This window comes from Cricetulus griseus (assembly GCF_003668045.3).
Source record: "Cricetulus griseus strain 17A/GY chromosome 1 unlocalized genomic scaffold, alternate assembly CriGri-PICRH-1.0 chr1_1, whole genome shotgun sequence".
In the NCBI taxonomy this organism is placed as follows: domain Eukaryota; kingdom Metazoa; phylum Chordata; class Mammalia; order Rodentia; family Cricetidae; genus Cricetulus; species Cricetulus griseus.
The window spans coordinates 227,166,375-227,192,271 of NW_023276807.1; the positions used below are offsets into that span (position 1 = coordinate 227,166,375).

At 38.1% G+C, this 25,897-nt stretch overlaps 1 protein-coding gene across 4 annotated transcripts in view; it reads right to left on the bottom strand.

Annotated features, from left to right (window-relative positions):
• Positions 1 to 25,897, bottom strand: part of Fndc3a (fibronectin type III domain containing 3A) — a 153,959-nt gene that overhangs the window by 90,657 nt on the left and 37,405 nt on the right. For 3 of the 4 annotated variants that reach the window (XM_027390163.2, XM_035453295.1, XM_035453294.1), the window contains one exon: positions 8,306 to 8,381. In XM_027390163.2, coding sequence (XP_027245964.1) covers positions 8,306 to 8,381 — 76 coding nt within the window. Of the gene's footprint in view, positions 1 to 6,777; positions 6,806 to 8,305; positions 8,382 to 25,897 lie in introns of those variants that run through there. The other variant, XM_035453293.1, reaches the window with a different exon arrangement.

A 25,897-nucleotide genomic window follows, 5' to 3' on the forward strand; every position in this document is an offset into this window, starting at 1 on the left:
ACACCTCCTCCCAACCCCACAATGCATAGCATCTTCTGGCACTATGAAAGCTAGCCAGTAGAGATGAAGCTTCCGGGTTAGTGCCAGCTTCATTTCTCCATGTCCTATGACTTAAGTATATGGTGTCTTCAAGGTCTTACCATCAATTTCTGGAAAGTAACCAAACTTCTCAGGTTCAAACACCACAAACTATGCGGCCTCTTTCCTAAGGGTACCTTCCTCATCTCCTTAGACTCTGATGGTGTGAGACAGCCTTCCTGTGTAAACTCCCTCCATACTCTGATTGGACTCTGACCTCCTGAATTTGGCTAACAGCCTGTGTGATGTGTTCCTTACTAGATCTAGGTTCTGAACTTCACTCTATAGCTACCACTGCCCTACCCTGTGCTCCCAACAGTGAGTGCACTGTCTGTTACTCTATTTGGCCCAACTGTTAGGAAGAACAGTCGATCTTAAATCATTTCTAATTAACAGACAGATAAGTCAACTTCAAATAGAATCTTTTGTTTCGTTTTGTTTTTCAAATCAGAGTTTCTCTGTATGACAGTCCTGGCTGTCCCAGAACTCACTTTGTAGACCAGGCTGGCCTCATACTCACTGAAATTCACCTGCCTCTGCCTCCCAAGTGCTGAGATTAAAGGCATGTGCCATCACCGCCTAGCTCAAAAAGAGTCTTAAGTAACATATTCCTTTATAGTTGGGTTAACTTAAAATATTAAAGTGTAGAACTTAATCATTTGTTAAATTGATCCTGTTATTTTTTAATTTCTCCCCTGAATATGTTGATTTAAAAAAAAAAAACCTTACATTTATTTGATGCCATGAATTATTTTTTTGGATTCCTGATACTTAAAAATTTCAAAACTATGTCCTTTATTTTTGCCAAAGCTATTAATTTAAAATGCTCAGGGAGAGGGCTCCAAAAAATAGTTCCAGGTAACACACATGACAAAAAAAAATGTGTCATGACAATAATGTAACTTTTATTTTACTTTCCCAGAAATATGCATTAAAAATGCTCAAGGGACTAAAGAGCTCTTGCTTACTCACCTTTGTATCTTACTAAACAGTGAAAGAAAGAATGAATGAAATTCACCGAAATGTGTGTGCACTGTATTATGTTTATGTGTATTTATGTAATTATATAATATTTAAATTAAATCTGGTTAATCTATGGTTTATATAACTAGGAATATGACATCTGGTCTAGATCTTAAGTTTAGTGATTTCACAGCATGTCCAAAAAAGATATGGTCCACTTAAAAAGTTAAGGAGGAAATTAAAAATTCCTAGAATCAAATAAAAATGGTCATACAACTCACCTTAGGGTATAGCTAAAGTAGTTGTAAGAATAAAGGTTATAGCTATGAATGCCCACATTTAAAAAAAAAACACAGGTATCAACCTGTTGATGAAGCTCATGGATTTAGAAAAATAAGACATGACAAACATAAACACATTAACTGACAAGAAACAAAATTAAGAACAGGCCAAAAATAATTAGCCTAGTAGATCAATACACAGAACCAATAAAGATCAACAAGATTGGCAACATCTAGAAAACTAAAAGAAAGAAAATACCAAAATTAATATGAATAAGAAGCTACCACTGAGTCCAGTGAAATCCAAGGATCAATAACAGAACATCTGAAAATCTATACATCAAAAAACATACATGATATACCAAAAATACCCATAACAAGATATGAGGTTGAAGCAGTAATAAGAAGTTTCCCAACAACAACAAAAAAGGTTAATCCAAAATTCTATGAAACCCTTAAGTAACACCAATGCCTCTCAAACTTTTCATCTAACAGAAAGAGAAGGAACACTACAAAACTCATTCAACAAAGCCAACATTACCCTAACATCAAAATTAAGCAAGAACAAAATGAAACAGAAACTGCAGACCAATTTCCATGATGAATGTAGATGCAAAATATCTCAAAAAAATGCCTGCAAATTGAGTATGTTCTTACACATTAGATGATCATACACGATGACCAAGTTGGTTTCACTACAGGGATATGATGATGGTACAAAAGGTGCAAAGAATCAACACGCTATAGTTCATAAATAGACTAATGGTCAAAGTTACATGAGCATCATAAATGATGAAGGAAGAGATCTTTGACAGCATCCTGAAGATGCATGCATGGGAAGGAAGAAAGCTCAACATAGTGAACATGTGAAATGTGATAAGCTAGCTTCCTGCAGATGTATGTTGCAGGCAGCAAAGTTGGAGAGGCAGAGCCACCTAACTCTTTGAAACTGAAGCCCTAAATATTGAACATCAAACTACAGGATTTAGTGTCCTTATTCCTCCCCTTGCAAACAGGAATGTATATTCTGTGCCACTGCATATCAGAAGTATGTAACTGACATTTTGTTTGTTTGTTTGTGGGTTAGTTTTTGTTTTTGTTTTTTTTCCAAATTTTATGGGAGGGAGGGCCGTGTCACAGATAACAGATTACCTTGACTCTGAGAGGAGATCCTGGACTTTAAACTTTCAAACAGTGTCTGGACAGACTGTCAAAAAATATGGTAGCTTTTGAAGTTGAACTCATATATATTTTACGTTCTATGATGACCATGAGCCTACAGGGGCTCATGTGTAATAAGAATTAATGCTGTGAAAATGGCTTCATGACAAAGGCAATGTACAGACTCCATGCATTCCCTAACAAACTTCCAATGGCATTCTGGGTCAATGAGGTTGGTCAGTGGGTTCTGCTGTGCAAGCTTGGGCCTGGTGACCTGAGTTAAATCCCTGGAATACCCTAGAACTGATTCTACAAAGTTGTCCTTTGATCCCCACATGATATGCTATGAAACATATGCAGTAACATAATAAATAAAAAAAATTTAAAATTCCAATGACATTTTTCAGAGAACTAGAGAATTCACATAGAAACACAAAAGGCACCAAATATCCAAAGCAATCATTAGCAGAGAAAGAGCATTATTAAAGATACCACAGTAGGTAATCTTCAATCTCATCACAGACCCACAGTTAACACAAATAGCATGAAACAGGAATGTAGACCAAGAGACTAGAATAGAGGAACCAGATATAAACCCATACAGTTACAGCTACCTAATTCTTAACAAAAGTTGTCAAACATGTAAATTGTAGAAAGACAGAGTCTTTAATAAATGATTCTGGAAAAACTGAATGAAACTAGACCCATCTTTTAATTTATATAAAAAAATTCATGATGGATCAAAGGAATATGTAGATGGAGTAGCAGTCAAGAGAACTGTTGCTCTTCCAGAGTATCCAGGTTCAATTCCCAGCACCCACACTGAATGGCTCATAACAACCTGTACTTCCAGCTGGAGGGGATCCAATATCATCTTCCAGTGTCCACAAGTGCATTGCATACAGACACATACACATAAATAAAAACTTTAATGAAACTGCTAGAAGAAAGTATGCAAAGCATCTTAAAACACAGTTACAGACAAAGGATTTCTGAAAAGGACTCTGGGCTGACTAGTTTTATATCAACTTGATACAAGTTAGAGTCACTGGAGAGACAGAAACCTCAAATGAAAAAAGAAAAAAAGAAAGGCTCCATAAGATCAGGCCTGTAGACAGGCCTGTAGGGCATTTTCTTAAGTAGTGTTTGATGTGGGTGGGCTCAGTCCATTGTGGAGGATGCCATCCCCTGGGCTAGTGGCCCTGGGTTCTATAAGAAAGCAGGCTAAGCAAGCCATGGGGAGCAAGCCAGTAAGCAGTGTTCCTCCATGGCCTCTGCATCAGCTCCTGCCTCTGGATTCCTACCCTTCCTGTCCTGATTTTTTTCAATGGATGGATTATGGTGTGGAAGTGTAAGTCATATATACTGTTTCCCCCTCCCAAGTTGTTTTTGGTCATGGTGTTTCATCACAGCAATAGTGACCTTGACTATTAAGACAAGCTTCAACAGAAAATCACAGGAATTGACTGGGCTGGCATGAAGTTAAAAAGAATGTGAGAACAAAACATAAAATACAATCAACAAATGGGCTAATGAACTGAAGAGAGAGTTCTCAGAGGAAGAAATACAACTGATGAATAAGTATTTCCATGAAGAGAATGCTAATCAAAACTTCTTTAAGACTCCATCTTACCACAGGTGAACAGTTGTCACCAAGAAAACAAGAAACAAGAACTGCTGAGGGCTGTGCAGAAGAAGAACTGTGCAGAAGAAGAACCCTTACATATCTCTGGAGGGAAGGTTAGCAGGCACATCCTACACCCATTGTAATCATCAGGTTAGAGGACACATGAGAACTGGAACTGAGGGCTGGTGAGACAGTTCAGCAAGCAAAGGCACTTACAAGGCTTGACAACATGACTTTGGCAGAACCCACAAGGTGGAAGGAGAGAACCTTCAAACTGTCTTCTGATTTCCAAATGTGTGTTGTGACACACTCACAATCACCCACATACACAACACACAACACAAAATAAATATTTTTAAAACCCTAAATCTATACAGTCTAACTCTAGCATTTCTGAACATATACTCAAAAGATTCTAAATCATCACACTAAAGACATAACTACGTATCAGTATTTATCACAAGTCACTCTTTCCCTCTGTTTTTGAATACTGTTGTCTCTGTCTAAAACACCTGTAGGCTCTTTGTCTATCTTGCCAACTGCCAGTTTCCTTAAAGACAGCTCATGAATCTTGGAAGAATATTATCTGTCCGTAACTATTATTACTGGATCTTTGTTGTATGTTCTTGTAACACCACGTGCACTAAACAGACTGGCTGTTTATTCTGAAAGAATTGTTCACTTTTTCTTTCCTTAACTAATGAACTTGTTTGTATTGTTTCATTGTCAGGGCTAGGGTCTTGTTGGGCAAATGCTCTTCCACTAAGCTACATCCCTAGCTTTATTATCTTATGATCATAAAAGATAAGGACTGTGTCTTGATTTCCTCAGGAACTAGCACAGTGCACTTCAGGAGATTTAATAAACTCACAAGGAAAATATGACTATTTTTCCCTCCATGGAAGTATGCTGTGGTAAAATGGTACTGCCTTAATCTCTATCTATAACTATCTCAAAGTATGAACCTCCAATCAAAGGTGGTGACAATTTATGTCTCTAAAGTTCTTTCTATGAATTCTTGTTAGGTGATAAACCTCCTAAGGAAGGGAGTAATTCAAACATTTATGCTAGACTACCTCATTCTCCGCATGCTCCTCTAGAGATTTTCTGTTATGAGACTAGTAAAGGCCACAAGGAATCTCTTTTTCCTCTAAGCTTCACTGCCCTGATTCTCCTCCCTTAAGACTTTCTCTTGGTGGCTACTTCTCTCATTGCTGATCTTTCTCCTATCTACAGCGCAGGTCCAGGAAAGGTCTTGGCAAATGACAGACACTTCTGCTGGTAGAGTGGAGCAGATGAGACCAAGTACCCAGTAAGCTTTCCCTCCTGGGGTCATCTCTACAAACCAGTTTTTACTTGCTCACTCCTATTCCTTTCACCTGTACACCTGATGTCTTAGTTAGAGTTTCTATTGCTACAATGAAACACCATGACCGAAAGCAAGCTGGAGAGGAAAGGGTTTATTTGGCTTATGCTTCCAAATCATTGTAGAAAGAAAGGACAGGAACTCAAAAAGGGCAGGAACCTGGAGGCAGGAGTTGATTCAGAGGCCATGGAAGGCGCTGCTTGCTGGTGTTCACATTACAGCTTGCTCAAGCCTGCATTTTATATAGAACCCAGGACTAGCAGCCAAGGAGTGGCTCCACCCACAATAGACTGGTCCCTTTCATATCAATCACCAATTAGGAAAGTGCCCTACAGCTGGATCTTATGGAGCCATTTCCTCAATTGAAGTTCCCTCCTTTCAGACAACTCTAGCTTGTGTCAAGTTGACATAAAACTAGCCAGCAAGCCTGGTAATTCTGGATAGATGAAAACATACAAAAAGGATAATGCTTTTACTGTCCATTTCATTAAAAAAAAATCTACCCAGTAATTTTAAAACAAAGTTTCGATTTTTATTACCTATCATATAGAGAAAGGACTGTTTACCAGGGAAGCACAGAAATGTGTCCTCATACAGAATGCTCACACGGAAGCTAGCTATCAGGTCTGGTGAGCGCTGTGGCAGACTGTACATAGCTCTTCTGAACCTGCAGGATGGTGTTACTGCTAGAAATGACAATCAGGTGAAATGAAGTAAGAAGAAACAGCCACAAACTAACTCTTAAAATAGAAGCTGTTTATTATTCAGGGTCTGACTATAACTTCGATTAGCAATCCTTGTGTTTTAAAATGTAATAAAACAATCTATCTTCATCTGCTAATGTATTGGGGGAAATCAATGTCATGTTAAAAAGATTTCTTGATAAATAATATCTATGGACAAAAATTTGAAAGGCATACAAGTAATCTGCGTGATCAGGAATTTATAATCGATGTGGGCCATGGTGAAAACATAAAATTTGACTGAAGAAAAGTTAGTAAAGGCGGCAAAACTCTCAACACACACACACACACACACACACACACACACACACACACACTTATACATTTTCTTGCCTAAACCCTTTAAAGAATATAGCTTCTTATTTGTACATCACCTCAACAGCTGCTCCAATTATTTAAATTGACTTACAAAATTTCTAACACACGTAAGCTTTCAAGTTTTATTTGTGACTACTGGGCTAGTTATTTTTCCAGGAGGAGGAGTTAGTTTTAAAAGATTCAAAAGGCTAGTCAGGTAAGTAGAGTGAAAGGAAGGGGGCGCTGAGAATCCTGGTTTACCTGTGGCAGTCATGGTTGATAGTAATCAAGAGTGTCGCAAGTCCTTCACCCTCAAAGGCATTACAGCTTGGATGACAGCAAAGTATGTGGTGACTCACCTCCATGGATTCTTTAAATTAAAGCCGTGACTATTAGTTAGAAGTCCAAGAACCAAAAGGGATACAAAGAAATGTAAAAAATACCTGTGTTCAGGTCTTAGTTGAAAAGATGGAATAAGCATTTTCAAATTAAGCATAGACATACATAATTCCAAACACAACTAAAAGGAATGTTGCACACAGGTACTTGGTAAGTCAGCTTCTCAACAGCTGGTGTCAAGGGGTTTCAGAGGAGATGGGGCTCACCTCCTATTAACAGTTGCACCAAAGCACTCACTACCTCCACTTACTGAGTGCCTTAGAGGTACCAGGTCCACTTTATAGTATAACATACGCTTACTAGTTAATGTGATGGTTTGAATGAAAATGGCCCCCACGGGCCCATAGTGAGGCCTTGTTGGAGAAAGTGTGTTATAGGAGGTGGACTTTGAGGTCTCAGATGCTTAAGCCAGGCCCAGTCCAGTGTCTCAACTCTCTCCTCTGCCTGCTGATTTGGATGTAGAACTCTCACCTACCTCTCCAGCACCATGTCTGCCGACTTACAGTTCAGAGGTTTAGTTCATTATTGTCATGGCAGGCAGCATGGTGGCCTGTAGGTAGACATCAACTGGAGGTGGTTTTGTTCCTCATAGGGAATTTGGTGATGTCTGGGGAGATTTCTATTTGTCATATATCAAGGAAGGTAAGAAGAAATAGTTAGCAGGTAGAGGACAGAGGCCCTTACCAAATCCACTACAATTCAAGGGATGGCTCCAACAGATGAGAAATACCCAGTCCAGAAGTGCTAAGGGGGTGTCCAGTAAAGAAAGATTACAGTACATCTGAGATGAGTTTAAAGCAGCTGGGTTTGAATAGCCTTGAGTTGTAGGAACAGGTGGTAACTTCTGGATACGGAAACTCTTGCTGACAGGACAAGACAGGTTTGAAATGTAGTTAACAAGAGTAATACTGTGTTTCCCGGCAGTGGTGGCACACACCTTTAATCCCAGCACTTGGGAGGCAGAGGCAGGAGGATGAGTTTGAGGCCAGCATGGTCTACAGGGCATGTTTCGAGCCAGCCAAGGCTATATGCAGAGAAACCCTGTCTCTAAGAGAAAAAAAAAAAATGCCTGAGGAACCCAACACTGGAGGGGAAATAAAAATAAGAATACAAAATAGAACCTATCTTTTGAAGACTGAAGGATCTGGCTAGATTCACTTACATTTATTGATTATAGAAATGTACACAATAGAATTTTATAGTCAGGTTAATCAAGAAATGACAAAGAGAATACTTGGAGTCTTACTGTAATAGTTAAATGACTGAGGACTCAGACTTTGTGACAGTGACAAAGAGAAAAACCACAAGCATATGTGCACTGGTACCTACTAGAAAAAGAAATTGTGGACTTGCTTTTTTTGTTACAAATGTAGCAAATTCCTCTTCTTACCTGTGATGCACTGAAACTGCCCATCTTCTCTTCTTATTGTAAATGCTTCCCCTGGGTTAACTTGGACCAGGATAACCTTAAACAATGGAAAAAGAATTAACCAAAGCTATAAAAGAGCAAATCAGTATATAAAAATAAGTAGCTAGTAAGAGAGCAGATGTGAAGTATTTAAACTTGGAAAATTAGAGGTTATACATTATGTTTGTTTTACCTTTTAAGAGGTCACAATCAGTCCAGACAGAAGGAAAGCAGAAAAATAAGTTAATGGCAAATTTACTGAGAAGTAAAAATTTTCACTCAGTCACAAAGATGGAGCCAAACCTCACAGTTTGTGGAATATACACAGGGGTGTATAATATTTAACACAGCACAGTACTTAGGAGTTGATAAACTGACGAGGAGATCATGAGTAGTGCACACATCAATTAGGATGAAATCTTAAGTTACAAGTAAATTTAATTCCACAGTTTATAAGTAAAATATACACTAAGTTTATGACATCTGACTCTTAATAAAACAGAAAACTGGAAAAATGAAGTCTAGAGTCCTAAACACAATCAAGATTGTGATAAAATTCTTAGTCTTGTTATCTGTATAAGACTGGTTTATCTCCTAAATTCGATGTAATTCTAAAAGAACTGCATGTTATACTACTTCAGTATCCAACCAAGTGACTACTTCACTATGTCACCAACTCCTTAGCCCTCCCTTAGATGAGGAATTCGGTAGTCCTCGATTTTCTCATTAGTATAGAGAGTAGAGAGGTGAGGACTTCGTGTATATGGCCTCGTCTCTTTAGTTAGCTTGATTTCCTTATGAGAGAGACTAGAAAACAAGTTCTGCTACTGTTGCTACCCTATTACCTATAAAGAGATTTTACTATGCTACAGTCCCTCTCACAGTCTCTAAGAACATACTTTCACTGCATTCTGAGTATCCTAAAAATTACAGTTTTATAATCTTTGATGCCTTGACAGATCTTAATTTGCATGTTTCTCAGTGACAAAATCAAACGAGGGCTTTTTGTACAGGACGGACGGACAAGCAATCTACCACTGAGTAATACACCTTCAGTGAAAATTTCCCTTCTTTGGTGGTCATGCCTATGTTTTATACTATTATAACATGCCTGATTATGTAACCTTACCATTTATTTTCTGGGCTTTCAAGTGTTCCTAGAAATCTGTATAAATGTTTTACATATTAAAAGTAATATCTTACTGTATTATGTTGTAAACATGTTCTCACCTTGTTTTCTCCTTTACTAGAATTATTTTCCTATCATCAATGCTGTCTTTTTCCTGTGTGGTATTTCCTATTGTTTCTATATTTAATTTCTCTTATGGTTGTGAGGTCTAGTGACAAGAGCCAGATGCAGTTATCAAGCACTTACAATGTAGTTTTTATATAGGTGTGCTGTGAGTAAAAAATATACTAGATTTCAAGAGCAGTTAATATCAAAAAACCAAACAGTGTAATACATCATTAGCACATTTTATGTTTACTTCACACTGACATTCATTCATTCACAACATACTGTGTAAAAAGTATTACAATTAATTTTGCCTGATTGAATTTTTTAAGGTGGCTTGTTACATGGTTTGCATTATAATTCTACTGGACATCTTTCCACAGGACCTATAAATATTAGTTTCTGATGCAATGAGAGTAGTTGCTTCATGTTCCTGACATAACAGGCTGTGCCCATTCAAAGTTTAACTGTCCAGAGGACATTCGTGCTATATTCTGGCAAACAATCTGAAATCATTGTGCCCATGTCTTAAGTGAGAACTCAAGTGAGGCTCAACTAAAAAGCAATGAACTGATTTCTGTGGCAGGAAAGTTTAAAGGCAGCCAGGCGTTGGTGGCTCACGCCTTTAATCCCAGCACTCGGAGGCAGAGGCAGGCGGATCTCTGTGAGTTCGAGGCCAGCCTGGTCTCCAGAGAGAGAGTGCCAGGATAGGCTCCAAAGCTGCATAGAGAAACCCGGTCTCGAAAAACAAAACAAAAAAAAGTTTAAAGGCAGACTAGCATTTGGGTTGCTCTCTGCTCTTACCCTGGCCCACCACAAGAAAGAGCAAAAAGATAAAAACTGGGAAGTTTGGAAAAGAAAGGAGCATGGTCAAGTGTAAGCTGCAGACAACCATCTGTAACTGTTAGAGACTAGAACCACAGAAGGGGACATTCTTGCTCACCGGAACAACAGGGAAAGCATCCTGAGGGCAAGACCTACCCTGAAGGTCTTGAGAAAATACAGTCTAAATGAACTTAGACTGGGAAGGGCACTGAATGGGGTCCCTGCTCACAAATGGCACCCTTCGTGTTTCCCAAGGTTCAGCAAATAGAGGTTGCTGCAGTTGTAATACAAGGGGAGCAGGTAACAGCTCCAGCTAACAAGAGAAAGGGCAGCAATGTCCACAAGGTGCTGGTTTTGCCGGCACAAAAGATACAAAGGGTAATAATGGAGACTTTTGACTAGGTTCCAGAAAGCCACTAAGACTAGACAGTATGTTGGCAGAGCTACATTCTCTGTAAGAAGTCCACAAGAGGCCATTGCAGGCAAGGAAAATGAAGCCCAAGTGTAGGGAGAGACCCTGGATACCTGTACCACTGACCACGCCCATTTGGACGTAGTCACAAGTACGTAGAAGAGTAGGATAAAGAGAGAGGACAGAAGGCTCTTCCTCTCTCGGGGTTCAGCCAGCTTTTCGAAGCATCTGGTATCTTAGCTGCTCAGAGTGCTTGTATAAGTTGTTTTCATTGTTATCAATTATAATATACCATCAGTAACCCTATGTGGTGTATGGTTTGTGTTCCATGCCACCACAGTTCAATTAAGACCAGAACTTTGGATATGCCAGGACCATAGGATGCTTGCCAAGGAAAGGTCCAAGGCTACATGTGCTGCAGGTACCAAAGATAGAGGGATGGGGCTAGAGTTACCCAAGCCCTCAGAATCAACCCTAAGGTGATTCTATCATGAGTTCAGGTACCTACCATCAAGTTATAGGGTTTAGTTTTCTGCCTTATTGGGTTTCAGTTTTTCTCTAATCCAGAAGTTCTCAACCTATGGGTCACACTACCCCTTTGGGGGTCAAATGATCCTTTCACAGAGGTCGCCTAAGGCCATAAAAAAAAAAAAACCTACCCAGATATTTACATTACAATTCATAACAGTAGTAAAATTACAGTTACAAAGTAGCAAAGAAAATAATTTTATGGTTGGAGATCACTACAACATGAGGAACTATAATAAAGGGTCATGGCTTTAGGAAGGTCATGAACCACTGATTTAATTTGTGTTAATGATGCCCTCCTTCTTCCTTTTAAAATAGAAATGTTTGCTCTATGCCAATGCATACTGGAAATATGCAACTGTTTATTTTAGGAGCTCACAGCTAAGAGACTGCTTGAATATTAAAAATGACTTTGACCTTTTGAACTGTACTGGGATTATTAAAGCATTTGGAGACAGGGTTTCTCTGTGTAGCTTTTCAGACCAGGCTCTTCCTAAAACTCATAGAGATGAACTTGCCTCTGCCTCCAGAGTGCTGGGATTAAAGGTAATTGCCACCACCACCCAGCTTTTTTCTTTTATTTTTTGAAAAATTTGGAGATGGACTAAAAGCAATCTGCTTTTATGAGATGAGCACCAGAATTTAGGAACCAGAGGTGGAATGCTATGCTATAAAGTGTCATATAACTGGTTGTCAACTTGTGATGGTTACCTGTGATCAGACAATCAAGTTGATAAGATTTAGAATCCCATGCGCACTCACCTCTAGTTTGTGTAACTGTCTCCAGGAAGAATTGCTAAGAATGGCAGACCCCACCCTGAATGTGGGTGGTACTATCCTCTCAGTGCAGCAACATCACTCCCTGGGGAATCAATGTGACCACATCTTTCATACCTGTGCTATAACTTCCCCACCATGATATAATAAGCACTCAAGTGTCAGCCAAGATAAACTATTTCTTTTTTAAGAAAGAATTGTTGGGTATTTTGTCACACAAACAAGAATAGTAACTACTAAACTGGCATTAGTCAATGAACCAAACAGGCAAGAGGGGATACCAGAGAACTCAAAATAGCTTAAAACTACTGTTTGTTTCCCACGTTGTTTTGAACGTTAATTCAGAGTCACAAGTAAATATTCTTGCTACTTTATTTTATTGTGTCTGGCTTAAAAATATCATGTGGAACCAGGATTTGGCTCTAAACATCACTGTTTCAATAACCTAAATAAAAACATGAATATTTCATATGATTTCCAAATAATCTGGCATTTTCCTTCTTATCCGACCAGGCCTGCAACTCTCAACTAAGCTTTCTCTTAGGACAAAGAATGGTGTCACTAAGATACTCAGCACAGCACACTGCTGAGCACAGTGGCACACTCCTGTGATCTCTGCATGCAGGAGGTTGGGGCAGCCTGTGAGCTCAAGGCCAGCCTGAGCTGCTTAGGAAGCCATCTGTGAAAACACATCTCAACAGGAAAGAAAAACCTACTTCTCTGTAAGTTATGACTCAGTGAGAGATTTGTGAAAACACACATTATAAATAAAGCAACCATTATTTCTTTCAAGTTTAATTCCTTCTTACTAGTATGGTTATGTTTATTTTCTATACAGAAATACTTGCTGCTGCTTCTACTACAAATCATTTTTAGCATAAGCTAGATGGATCTTACTGTAGTTGTTAATTCAACAAAAATTTACTATTCCAAAAGTAAAGTTTATCTTATTCTAGCTGGATATAAAGCTGAAAAAAAAAAAAAACCCTCAGGATGGAATCCACAGTGGAATTTATACTCTAGAGGCAGTCACTGTCAACACCGCCCCCACCCCCCAAAACAAAACAAAAAAATCCACAACAACAAAACCCAGCTATGTAAAATAAAGTAATATGAGGAAGTGCGTCTCCAATGAAGTACAACTGTTGGTATTACATCCTGTGTAGTCCTCAGGGCCAAATCTAGGCATGGTCACGTTATCATAAACATGTAGACACTGGACTTTGAGCCTACTGGAAAGTTCTCTTTGTCTAAAGACCCAAAAGTGAAAAAAGAGAGCTCCTGACTACCCCCACTGCAGATTTCCAGTCCAAGGCATGTCTCTAGGTGACTGTAAGCACAGGCTACCTCTGGGTGGGACCAGCAGAGAGACTGTCCTGCTGATCCCTGAGCAGGAAGCAGATGTGGGAACAAAGGAATGGCTGTCTATGTGAGACATGGAGTTAGGAGCTAGCTACACAGTCAAGGATAACTGAACGTGCACTTGAGAAGAATAATGAATCTTTTTGTGTCTTTCACAGAAGCATGCATATCCACTCATTCTTATGAATTTATTCCTGTATGGCTATCAGAAATTTCTAGTTCTTTTTCCACAAACTCTTTCTCCTCCTGTCCTTGGCCTGTCTTTCAAGTGCTTGGCAAGAGATCACTGTTAGTCAAGGAAATTTATTTTCTTTGGCTTTTTTTTTAAATAATTTTTTTTCTTGATACACTAGAAATTATATATTTCTTTTTAAAAAATTATCATAGCATATTTTTCTCTGTATAGCTGTTGGGTTTCATTTGTGCTGTGAAAGATTTTCTATGGCATGAGTTTTTTAAAAACTCCATGCTTTTTAGTGCATCTATGGTTTCTTCTCTTTTAAAAAATATTTAAAATTCTGCCCATAGCAAGTAAATTAAACATTTGGATTTAGTGTGAGAAAACATCAGTTAATGATCTAAACAACCTGCCAAAACCATCGTTGTATTCTCCCATAATGCCTAAGTGTTCATATACACTAAAGCAAACTGAATTGATTACTTATCATATGCTGATAACATTGTGGGGCTCTATAAAATATGAGCAGCTTCTATATTACAATTATTCACTATAAAGCTGACAAAGAGAGATAAAACTAAAAGAACCAAACATGACACACTGAAACTAGTAATATCCTAATAATAATAATAATAATACAATAAAAAGTACTATTATAAATTCTAACATAAAAAGGAGGAAGTAAAGTTTGTTTATTTAAAAATCATTTATGAAAGAGCTAATCTGTAGCATGTTGTGTGATATTTGTACACTGTGTGAGGGTGTGTTGCTGTGATTGGTATAATAAAAAGCTGACTGGCCAACAGGTAGGCAGGAGGTTTTGGTGGGACTTCTAGGCAGAGAGAGAGAGGAGGAATGATCTAGGCACAGAGATGTGAAAAGACACGGTGGGCAGTGTGTGACAGTGGTGACGACTAGAAATGGGTTAATTTAAGCTATAAGAGCTAGTTAAAAACAAGCATAAGCTAAGCACTTTCATAATGAATATGACGTCTCAGTGTGCTTGTTAGTGGGCTGGCAATCCTGATGAAAAAAGTACTGCTACAGGGGCACACACTCTGTGGGTACTATGAACAAAACAAAACAAATCCCAGACAAAGGCTGTGAGGAGTTCAAAGTCTGTAAGGAGAGAAGCAAGTACATGGCCACCCATCTTTGGGATTCAATGAGCGAGCAAACAGGGATCTGAACCATGTGTAGCAGGTAAGCATGCAACCCACAATAGTCACTCCAGAATGTCAGGGAAGAAAGAGCCTTAGAGGAGGTGATTCAACAAATCTGGAGAGTATCCATCTGAGTCTGTGAATATTTACAGCTTCCTTCAAAAGTTTTTATACTTTGAGCTATTTAGGACTCTTAGAGGAGAGAAAACACATAGGATTCTGGAGGTTATAAAGTGAAGAAAGCATGGAATATTCCAACCAAGAAAAGTAACATGGTAGCTCCTGCTTAAACTAGAAGAGCAACAGGAAGAGCTAAGATACAGATAAGAGATGCAGGAACTGTGCTAAGAGACTCCCTTAGTATCAGGCTAAGCACAATCAATTAACCGTCAAGCAAAGCTATCAAACAAAGGAAGCTCACAACCAAACTTCACCTTCACCCTAGTTTGAAAACTTAACACTACAGAAAAACTTACAAAAATAGATGCCAGGCACTGAGTGTCCTTCATCTAGCTTCCCTAACTACTGACTTAGAACCATCATTTTTCCTAGGCTTCTACGGAGTTACTGAAGTGCTGGGTCTCTTGGCTTTAAGATGGTATCCCCCTGTGGTGGTTTGAACAGGTGGCTTGGACCCATACACTCATGTGTTTGAATGCTTGGCCAATAAAGCGTGGCACTACTAGAGGGTGTGGCCTTGTTGGAGTAGGTGTGGCCTTGCTGAAGGAAGTATGTCACTGTGGAGGCTGACTTTGAAGTCGAATATATACTGACTGTAATTTAGGATTGGCTTTTTAAAAATTATTTCCCACAGGTATCATTATACTTTTGTGTTGTCCCCCCAATGCATCTCCACTGTCCACTTCCTCCTATTAGTTGTCCCTTTCCCAGAAATAGGCCCCCTCCTCCTTCTACCTTCACATCATATACACTCCAAAAAGCACATGTATGCCTCTTCGCCCTCCCTTTAGTCTTCTTCCTCCCTTTCTGCTTTCCTATTATACAACACACTTACATACACACATGCATACATTCACACATACACACATTCACATACATGCACACACTCACACATACACACATAAATAAATTTACCCTAGAGAAGTAAGAGAAAACATGTCATATTTGTCTTTCTGTGTCTGGTTTGCTTCACTTAATATGACAGTCTAATTTTGATGTTAAAATAATGACCAACATTTACTAGTAAGCATTTTTCTATTGAAAAATGTATTTCTGGTTGACCTTAAAAATATACCTAACATGATTGTCTTTCTTTATTATCCTAAATAGCTTTACAGGACTAGAACTTTACATTGAATATTTTAAATGAGCTACCTAGGTACAACACCTTAAATAAGAGTAGAAACATATATACAGTATAAAAAATAAGCTTACAACTGTATCAATATACAAAAATCCATACCAATGTAAAATAGTTAAGATTAATAGTTGTTATTTTTAAAAGTAAATTCAATAATCTACCCTTTTATTCTATTCTTCCCATATACCTCCTTTTTCTCTTTAGAAAGAAATCCCTAAATCTAACCTGCTTTATTTGTTTTTTTTTTCCCTGACCATGACTAGTAACAACTGGCAACCAATCCCCATAACTGATGATAAACATTCATAATCCATTGAACAACCAAAAACTATCTACCTCACCTCTTGGGAATGTGGGCATTGTATTCTCTAGACTGCTTCCTGTTGTCTGGGGATGACTGGATTTTTATTTTTAATTCTTTTTAATTTAAATTAGAAACAAGATTGCTTTACATGTCAATCCCAGTTCCCGATCCCTCTCCCTCTCCTCCTCCTCTACCTATCCAATATCATTTCTGCTCCCCAGGAAGAGTGAGGCCTTCCATGGGGGGTGGGGTCTTCAGAGTCTGTCATATCCTTTAGGATAGGGCCTAGGCCCTCCCCTGTGTGTCTAGACTGAGGGAGTATCCCTCTATGTCAAACAGGTTCCCAAAGTTCATTCCTACACTAGGGATAAGTACTGATCTACTACAAGAGTCCCCATATATTTCTAAGGCCTCCTCACTGACACCCACACTTATGGGGTCTGGATCAGTTCCATGCTAATTTCCCAGTGATCAGTCTAGGGGCCAAGAGCTCCCTCTTATTCAGGTCAGCTGTTTCTGTGGTTTTCACCAGCTTGGTCTTGACCCCTTTGCTCATCACTCCTCCGTCTCTGTAACTAGATTCCAGTTCAGTTCAGTGTTTAGCTGTGGGTATATCCTTCTACTTCCATCAGCTGCTGGATGAAGGCTCTAGGATGGTATATAAGTTAGTCGTCAATCTCATATCAGGGGAGGGCATTTAAGATAGCCTCTCCACTGTTGCTTAGATGGTTAGTTGGTGTCATCCTTGTAGATCTCTGGACATTTCCCTAGTGCCTGATTTCACTTTAAACCTATACTGGCTCCCTCTTTGATGGTATCCCTTATTTTGCTCTCCTCTATTCTTCCCCCTACACAAACTAAACACTGGTACAATTCTTCACAGACCTTGAAAGAAAAATACTCAACTTTATACGGAGAAACAAAAGACCCAGGATAGCCAAAACAACCCTGTACAATAAAGGAACTTCCAGAGGCATCACCATCCCTGACTTCAAGCTCTATTATAGAGCTATAGTCCTGAAAACAGCTTAGTCCTGGAACAAAAACAGAAAGAAAGACCAATGGAATTGAATTGAAAACCCTGACACTAACCCACATACCTATGAACACCTGATTTTGACAAAGAAGCTAAAGATATACAATGGAATAAAGATAGCATCTTCAATAAATAGTGCTAGCATAACTGGATGCTGGCATGTAGAAGACTGCAGATAGATCCATGTCTATCACCATGCACAAAACTTAAGTCCAAATGGATCAAAGACCTTAACATAAATCCAGCCACACTGAACCTCTTAGAAGAGAAAGTGGAAAGTACCCTTGGACGAATTGGTACAGGAGACAGCTTCCTGAACATTACACCTGCAGCACAGACACTGAGATCAACAACAAATGGGACCTCCTGAAACTGAGAAGCTTCTGTAAGGCAAAGGACATAGCCAACAAGACAAAACAGCAGCCTACAGATTGGGAAAAGATATTCACCAACCCCATAACTGACAGAGGGCTGATCTCCAAAATTTACAAAGAACTCAAGAAGCTAGTTTCTAAAACACCTAATAATCCAATTAAAAAGTAGGGTACAGAACTAAATAGAGAATCTAAAATGGCTGAAAGACACATAAGAAAGTGTTCAACATCCTTAGCCATCAGGGAAATGCAAATCAAAACAATTCTGAGATATCATCTTACTCCAGTCAGAATGGCTAAAATCAAAAACACCAATGATAACTTATGCTGGAGAGGATGCTGAGAAAGGGGAACACTCCTCCACTGCTGGTGGGAGTGCCAACTTGTACAGCCACTTGGAAATCAGTATGGTGACTCCTCAGAAAAATGGCAATCAGCCTACCACAAGATCCAGAAATTCCAATCTTAGGCATATACCCCCAAAAAGCACATTCATATAACAAGGATATCTGTTCAACTATGTTCATAGCAGCATTATTTGTAATAGCCAGAACCTGGAAGCAACCAAGATGGCCCTCAACTGAAGAATGGATACAGAAAATGTGGTACATTTACACAATGGAGTACAACTCAGCAGGGAAAAAAAATGGAATATTGAAATTCGAAGGCAAATGGGTGGAACTAGAAGAAACCATTCTGAGCCAGGTAACCCAGTCACAAAAAGACAAACATGGTATGCACTCACTCAATTATGGATTTCACACATAGAACAAAGGATTACTAGCCTAAAATCCACACCACCAGAGAAGCTAGGCAACAAGGAGGACTCTAAAAGACATACATGGTCCCCCTGAGAAGGGGAAAGGGACAAGATCTCCTGAGCAATTTGGGAGCATGGAGGGAGAGGAGAGGAAGCAAGGAGAATGAGAAGGGGAGAAGAAAAGGGGTGAGGACGACACAAGGATGACTGCATCTTTAAGGGACCCTGGAAAAACTGGGATAATGGTCAAGTTGTATGAGAGCTAGCTGTATTATTTTAGGTTCATTCTGTGTGTAATGGGAAAATGTAGAGCTTATCTGAAGTCTTGGCTGAACTCAGCTAACAGTTTTGAAGTTGTTCTCAATGAAGAATTTTGAGGAAACTGCAACAGAGGTATTCTGAGAGGCTAGATCACCTGGGCTACTTGTCTTCCTTTATTTTTATTTTCTATTTTTTCTGAAAACACGTAAACTTTAAAAGGCAATATATATAATATACATATATATATATATATATATAATATATATATTATACACACACACACACACACACACACACACACACATTAACACAAGTATGGAATGTGCAGTGAGAACAAGCCAGCTAAAAATATTTTTTTGTTCTATGTTTGAGCATTTGTCAACTTTATAAATCCTTTTGGACTGCATACCCAAACTGTATTATAAATCTCCACCCACGCCATATGAAAGAATGACATGTAATAATAAGTCATAAGAACTTTTTAGCCAATAAGATCGATCATGTCTCATCCAGGCTCAGAGTTATTCCAATAGTTGAGGGATCAGCATCTATCTACATCACCTGTGCTGCAGTCTTTCTTGGTTTTTTTAAAATCATGTCTATAGTTGAGATTTTCAGGAGGTCTATGTAACATAAGTCTTAATTACAAAAACTCAGAGTTGGATATAGAGGGAAATGCTGAGAGATCAGAGAGATGAAGGAGCAAACCACAGCCAACTTTATGTACTCAATTTCCCAGCTGAAAAGAGAATGAACTTTTGTCTCCTCCTGCCTTATCACTTCCTCTCTCTAACCAGCCACATCACTTTCCGTCTGTCTGTCGTACAGACCTCCAGACCTCTATGGTTAACTAGTGCCTAGCTCTGCCCTCTGATCTTCGGGCAAGCTTTATTTGTTAGAGTATAAACAAGGTATCACTACAGGTCTACCCCAATCAAATTTTACCTTTATCAATTTTGAAGAGAACTATAACTTTTTGGTTCCTCTGGAAACAAAGGCATAATTTCTCCCCCAACATAATATATTTTCTGACTTCCATTCTGAAGCTAATACATTTTTAAAATATATAGACTGGCTTAATTTATCAGTTCCCAAAATCCAATGTCTCTCAGCAGCTGTTGATTTTTGTTCATTAGCATTTTAAAAAATCCAAAGTCAACAAAGTATCATACAGGATCTAGACATCCTGTGTATTTCCCATCTTTATGTGGATTTTTTTTATAATACTTTACTCTCTTTAAAGACTTTATTAGTATTTTATGACTACCTAGACCAATTTTCTTTCTTTAGAATCTTAGTACATTTTAAAGCATACTGTAACTTTTTAGAAAATTTCTGTGTCTGGATCTGGCTTTACTAAGCATCTGCAGCATTCTCTGAGTAAAACAAATCTTAAACTGCCATGTCAGCCGCCCTGCAGCTCAGCTTAGTGCACCTGCCCACCTGAGAGACTACAGTACTAGGAAACAATGACTGGCTGGCTCCATGTTTGCATATATATAACTTGTTTTTTGATTTTTGTTTTGTTTTGTTTTTCCTTTACTTTAAGATTTCTCAGGTTCTATGTGGAAATATGTGCCCCATATTGGGTGCCAAATGTAGCAAGCTTTCTTGTGAGACTATCTTTGGATCATCAGCTCTAAAAAATAATCTGGAGACTTAATTATTAATTATTAATTATGAAAGCTTAGCCTTAGCTTAGGCTTTTTACCAACTACCTCATAACCCATACTTTATTTTTTTGATCTATGTTCTACCATGTGGCTCTGTTACTTCTTCTTGTACCACACATCTGACATGTGTTCATAATTACATGAATATTTATATGGGAGAATTCTTAATTTTAAGTGTGTGTCTCTCCCCAAACATCAGTATTTGCTTTTGCCAAGTATTTTGACATTGGTGGCCATAAACTAACAAGTATTTTTTTTTCATGTTTTCCTAAATTTTGTAGCTAAATATGTATTTAATCCTTATACCCAATGAAGGCAGTTCAGTGGTCTTGAATTTTTGTGAATGGCTTTTGCTTAGGTCAATGCATTGGAGCTTGCATCTTTACATTGGAGGCAAAAATATTCTAATTGATGTTGCTTTACTTGTATTTTGGGACAGTGCCTCACAATATATCCCTGAATATCTTGGAAGTCACCATGTAGCTAGCTAGTGCTGGCTTCAAACTTAAGATGACTTTCCTACCTTAGGTGTGTGCCACTGTGGTTGGCTCATAATTAATTCTTTTCTTTTAGTAGATGTGCAGTCTTCAGGGAGTAGCCTTTGTATATGTAAACTCATGCTTTGCCTGGAATCACTGGCTTTTCCTGCTGTCTTTATACTCCATTGCTTGAGTTGCTATATGGGTGCTAGGAATATAAACTCAGGTCCTTATGCTTATGCACCAAGCATTTTACCCACTGAACCATTTTTCTAGCCTTGTATCTGTGCTTTATAGTATTAAAATGGAAGCCAGACAGGGTGACACATATCTGTAATCCCAGTACTTGGGAAGCCAAAGGATTTCCAAGTTCAACGCCAGTCTGACAAGTTGAATTCCAGGCTAGCCAGGGATAGAGTTTCATCATTATGAAAGGTAAAAAAGTAATAAGATATCCAAGAATGCAAATAGGAAAGTTGATGATTCTACCTAGCAATTTCTATTTCCAAGGTTCTCAATATATACATTATGAAAATGTCATAATGAAATAATTTGTTATGTATAATTAATATATGCTAATGAAAATTTTAAGAGAATATTCATAACCCTTGGAGATTTTTAGTCATGTAGATGGTTTTAAAACAAGAACTTTAAGTCTTTTTCCATGGAAGTTTTATTTACTGAAATACTAAAATTCTGTCTCGTCTAACATTTTCCCAAGGTTGGTTCCTTGTTCTTCCTTTGCATTCTCTAAACTATGTCTCCTCAGCGAGATCATATCTGATCACCAAACTATAGGAAACTTACCCTTTACATTCTTGTTATCACACTGATACATCGTGTTTTACCTAGTACTCTTCATTATCTGAAATGATTTCCACAATCATTTTGTTAAGTTGACACTATCATTTCCACAGTCATTTGAATGATTTGTTTATAAAACTCTGCCCTCTAGCACCTGACTCACATCGTGTTAACACATCTTTGTGCAATGAACAAAAGGGTAAACCATAAATACTGAAAAGTACACAGAATTCATTCACTCACTCATTTACTAACTATTATTAACTGTTCTAGATAATATAGAGAGAGCAGTAAGCAATGAAGTCAAAAACACTGTCTTCATGATATGCCTAATAAAGTGAGACATAGGATTCAAGTTATTCCAGTCAGTAATAAAATAACATTATTTTCAAAAACAATTTGGAAATATACTTAAAGTAAGTTAATGCATAGATTTATGTGTGATTGAAAAACATCCTCACTTTTGCTAACACTGAAGATCAAACACAGGCTACACTGGACAAGTCCCAAAATAATATATTTATCTATCTTTGAATTATCTTGTTCACATGCCATTTTATATGGATTTTCACAAACAGAATAGAATTTTCCATAACCTCATTATAAATAAGCAGAGTAAGGGAAAAGAATGTGAAGAGATACAAGTGAAAGACCAGTTATTTTACCTGGTCATTTTCAAAATTCTGACAAAATATGTCCTAAAAACTGTTTTCAGCATATTCATAAATAACACAGCATCTTAATAATACAATGTAATCTTTCATAGTATATAAAAATATTCTATTAAATGTAACAAAAAAAGGTCAGATTGACAGAGCAGTAAATCTGGCCACTAAATACATTAATGATAAAATATACACATACCATATGTACATATGTTACATACACATTAATTCAGAAAAATATTTCTAAGGTGTAATGCTCTTTAACTTCCTTAATACATAATAAAGATGCCTATTATAGCTTGCAAGAGTCATGAAAGAGAACAGATTAAAAGAAAGGATGGAAAATAACAAAACAAAAAGCAGCACAGCAAAAAAAAAAAAAGAGATAATGCTGAGTGATGAAGAAAATGTAAAGGGAAGAGGCAACAATACCACAGATCAGTAAACTGGAAACAGCACTCAACTGGGGAGAGCAGGAGCTAAGTGACCCAGGAGAGCTGCTAACCCAATACAAACTGCTGCTTAGCATAAACTGAAATTATTACTCTACTATTAAAAAGATAATTTTTTATAAAACCATCCAACAATATACCCAGAACAATACTTGCATACATCTGATATCAACTGCCACTTATTCGTTGATGTTGCCATCCAAGCAGTAATTTTTCTTGCTGCTTTGATTTCACCTAATCCTGTTGGTCTAAGTCTCTTTAGTGTAAAACAAGAATGAGAAACATAAATACTTCATACCTCCCCCAGTATATCACATAGGAGGAAAGCCACCTTAAAGCTAGGTCCAGTCTCGACAAATCATGTGTCAAGACTGAAGTCACACTCTGCAGGGCGAGGAGCATGGAGTCTTCCCATAACACTCTTCCTGTTATAAATGTAATCACTGGCCAGATGGTAGGCAGCAATCAGAAAATCATGCTAGATTTACTCCATACAAGACAAGGTATGGCTAACTTCAAGTCCTGAAAGGGTCAATAACTGATACAGAATACAAATACAAATACCTTAAATTCTCTAAAGAAGAAATCTTGGGGTGAAAAGTCCTCTAAAATTGTCTTTGAAGAAGGCCTTACTGTATAGGCCACCTGAGCTTCAAACAGCAATCCTCCTCACCCAGCCTCCCAAATGCTGGGGTTACAGGATGCACCACGCCCTATTTTTTAAAAAGTCCTGTCAAATAATTTGTTTTGTATGGTTAGCAAAATTAAGTTTTGAATTTAGGAGTATTTTTAAAGTTCATATCTATATATTTGATACTGTTTTGTTATATGTAATTTTACTATATTAAAGTTAAAACCTTCCTTTTTGATTAGACAGAAAAGGGGAAATGCTATCTATGTGATGTCTTTCTTTCTGCACACTGTGAATATGTGTTGCTCTCACTGGTTCATAAATAAAACTGCTTTGGCCTATGGCAAGGCAGTATAGAGCCAGGCAGGAAATCCAAGCAGAAATACAAGAGAAAAAGGGCAGTATGAGAGATGCCAGCAGCCACCCAAGAAACAACATGCCAACAGATTGGTAAAAGTCACAGCCACGTGGCAATACACAAATAGACATGTGTTGATTTAAGTGTAAGAGCTTGTTAGTAATAAGCCTGAGCCATTGGTCAAGTATCTATAAGTAATATTAAGCCTCTGAGTGGTTATTTAGGAACTGGGGGGTGGAAGAGAAACCTCCGATTATAACTGAGAACTTGGCTTTCTTCGAGGAAACCCCACTTGTCTATCAAAGCTCAGACATCCTAAGCCAGAATTACATCATCCCTCCTCTGAGGGGCAGTTCACATCATATGCTGGTCCTCTGGAACACCTGACACACACAGCTGTTCGCACACTGCCATCCCAAGCCATCCCAGTATAAAGGAATACTTCATACAACTGTTTACTTTTACAGCTAGGCTAAAGTACTGGAATGACAAAAACAGAGGCTGAAAGAAGCACATGTTAAATTAACAGCAGTCCAGCTTTGTGTTTGGCTGCAACACCGGTTGTACTAGAGCTGTGAAGACAGAAATGATTTTTTGATTTTTGTTTCTGCTGTCAGATATGAAGGTCCATCTGAGTAGGTACAGACACAAACTGTTGGATATGTACACAAACGATACATGTATGGGAGTACACACATGTTTATGCATAGGCATATACACATTGTCTATATGCTGTAATATATACAATAATGTGTTTTCATTATATTATATATAGTTTTCAGCTACTGGCAAAAACTGAATTATTTCACCTCATCTAGGTGACTGACTAGGATTCTCTCTGTTGGGCTGGAGTTTTAACATTTTGAGGACACAGAACTTAATTCTTCAAAAACTGCCTCATACTTTTTCTGATTTCCTAATATGACTCCTTAAAAACTCTCACACTCACAATTTCATACAGCATAGATAAACTCATCACTCTTAATGGTCATAAATCCTGATTCATATGACAATACACCAGGAACAGAGCAGCTATAAAGACTCTTAAGACTTTAATCTAATAAAATGCTGCAAAACATGATTATCTTAGCAATAAATATAAGCTATGTGCTGGCTAGTTTTTTTTTTTTTTTTATGTCGACTTGACACAAACTAGAGTCATCTGAGAGAAGGAACATCAATTGAGAAAATATCTCCATAAAATAGACAGCTATTGACTATAGACAACTGGAAATGAGAGACAGACAGACTCTGGAACAATCAGTCCTAAATGGGATGGCTTCATCAAACCCAGGACTCAGGGAGCTATGCAGAGGAGAAGACAGAAAGATTGTAAAAGCCAGAGGGGATGGCAGACACCAGTGAAATCACATGAAGTCACAAAGCAACTGTGGCAGCACGCACAACTGTGGTTCAACCAGGATAGGGTCTTAGAGCTAAAACAGGGAAATAAGTAAGAGCACCCATCCCTAACCAACTGACACTCTCTTTCGAGGAAAAAAATTTTTCTGCAACAGAGTCTCTCTGGGAACATTAACAGCACTTTAGGGCAGGCCCCATGCCCAATACAAAATGAACTCAATGATATTTTTGTAGATGTTTTGTCTCGTATCACTTTGTTTGAGCATATTTTAACTTACAGATCTCTTATTTGTATATTATGGTTTCCAATGTTGTGGGATTTAGGGAGGGTGTTATGTATCTGTGTTTCTTGTGCTTTCTCTGTTGTTATTACTTTTTTAAATTCTGGTTTGTTTGCCTGTTTATTTTTCCAGAGACACAGAAAGAAAGGTGTGGAATCGGGTGGGTGGAGAGGTGGGGAGGACTGGGAGGAACTGAAGAAGGGGAAATCATGATCCAACTACATTGTATGGTTTAATATTTTCAATCAAAAAGGGGAAAGATGGAGCTATTTGCAATCCTGCTGGGCATTTTCTTAATTAGTGATTGATGAGGGAGGGCCCAGACTATTATGGG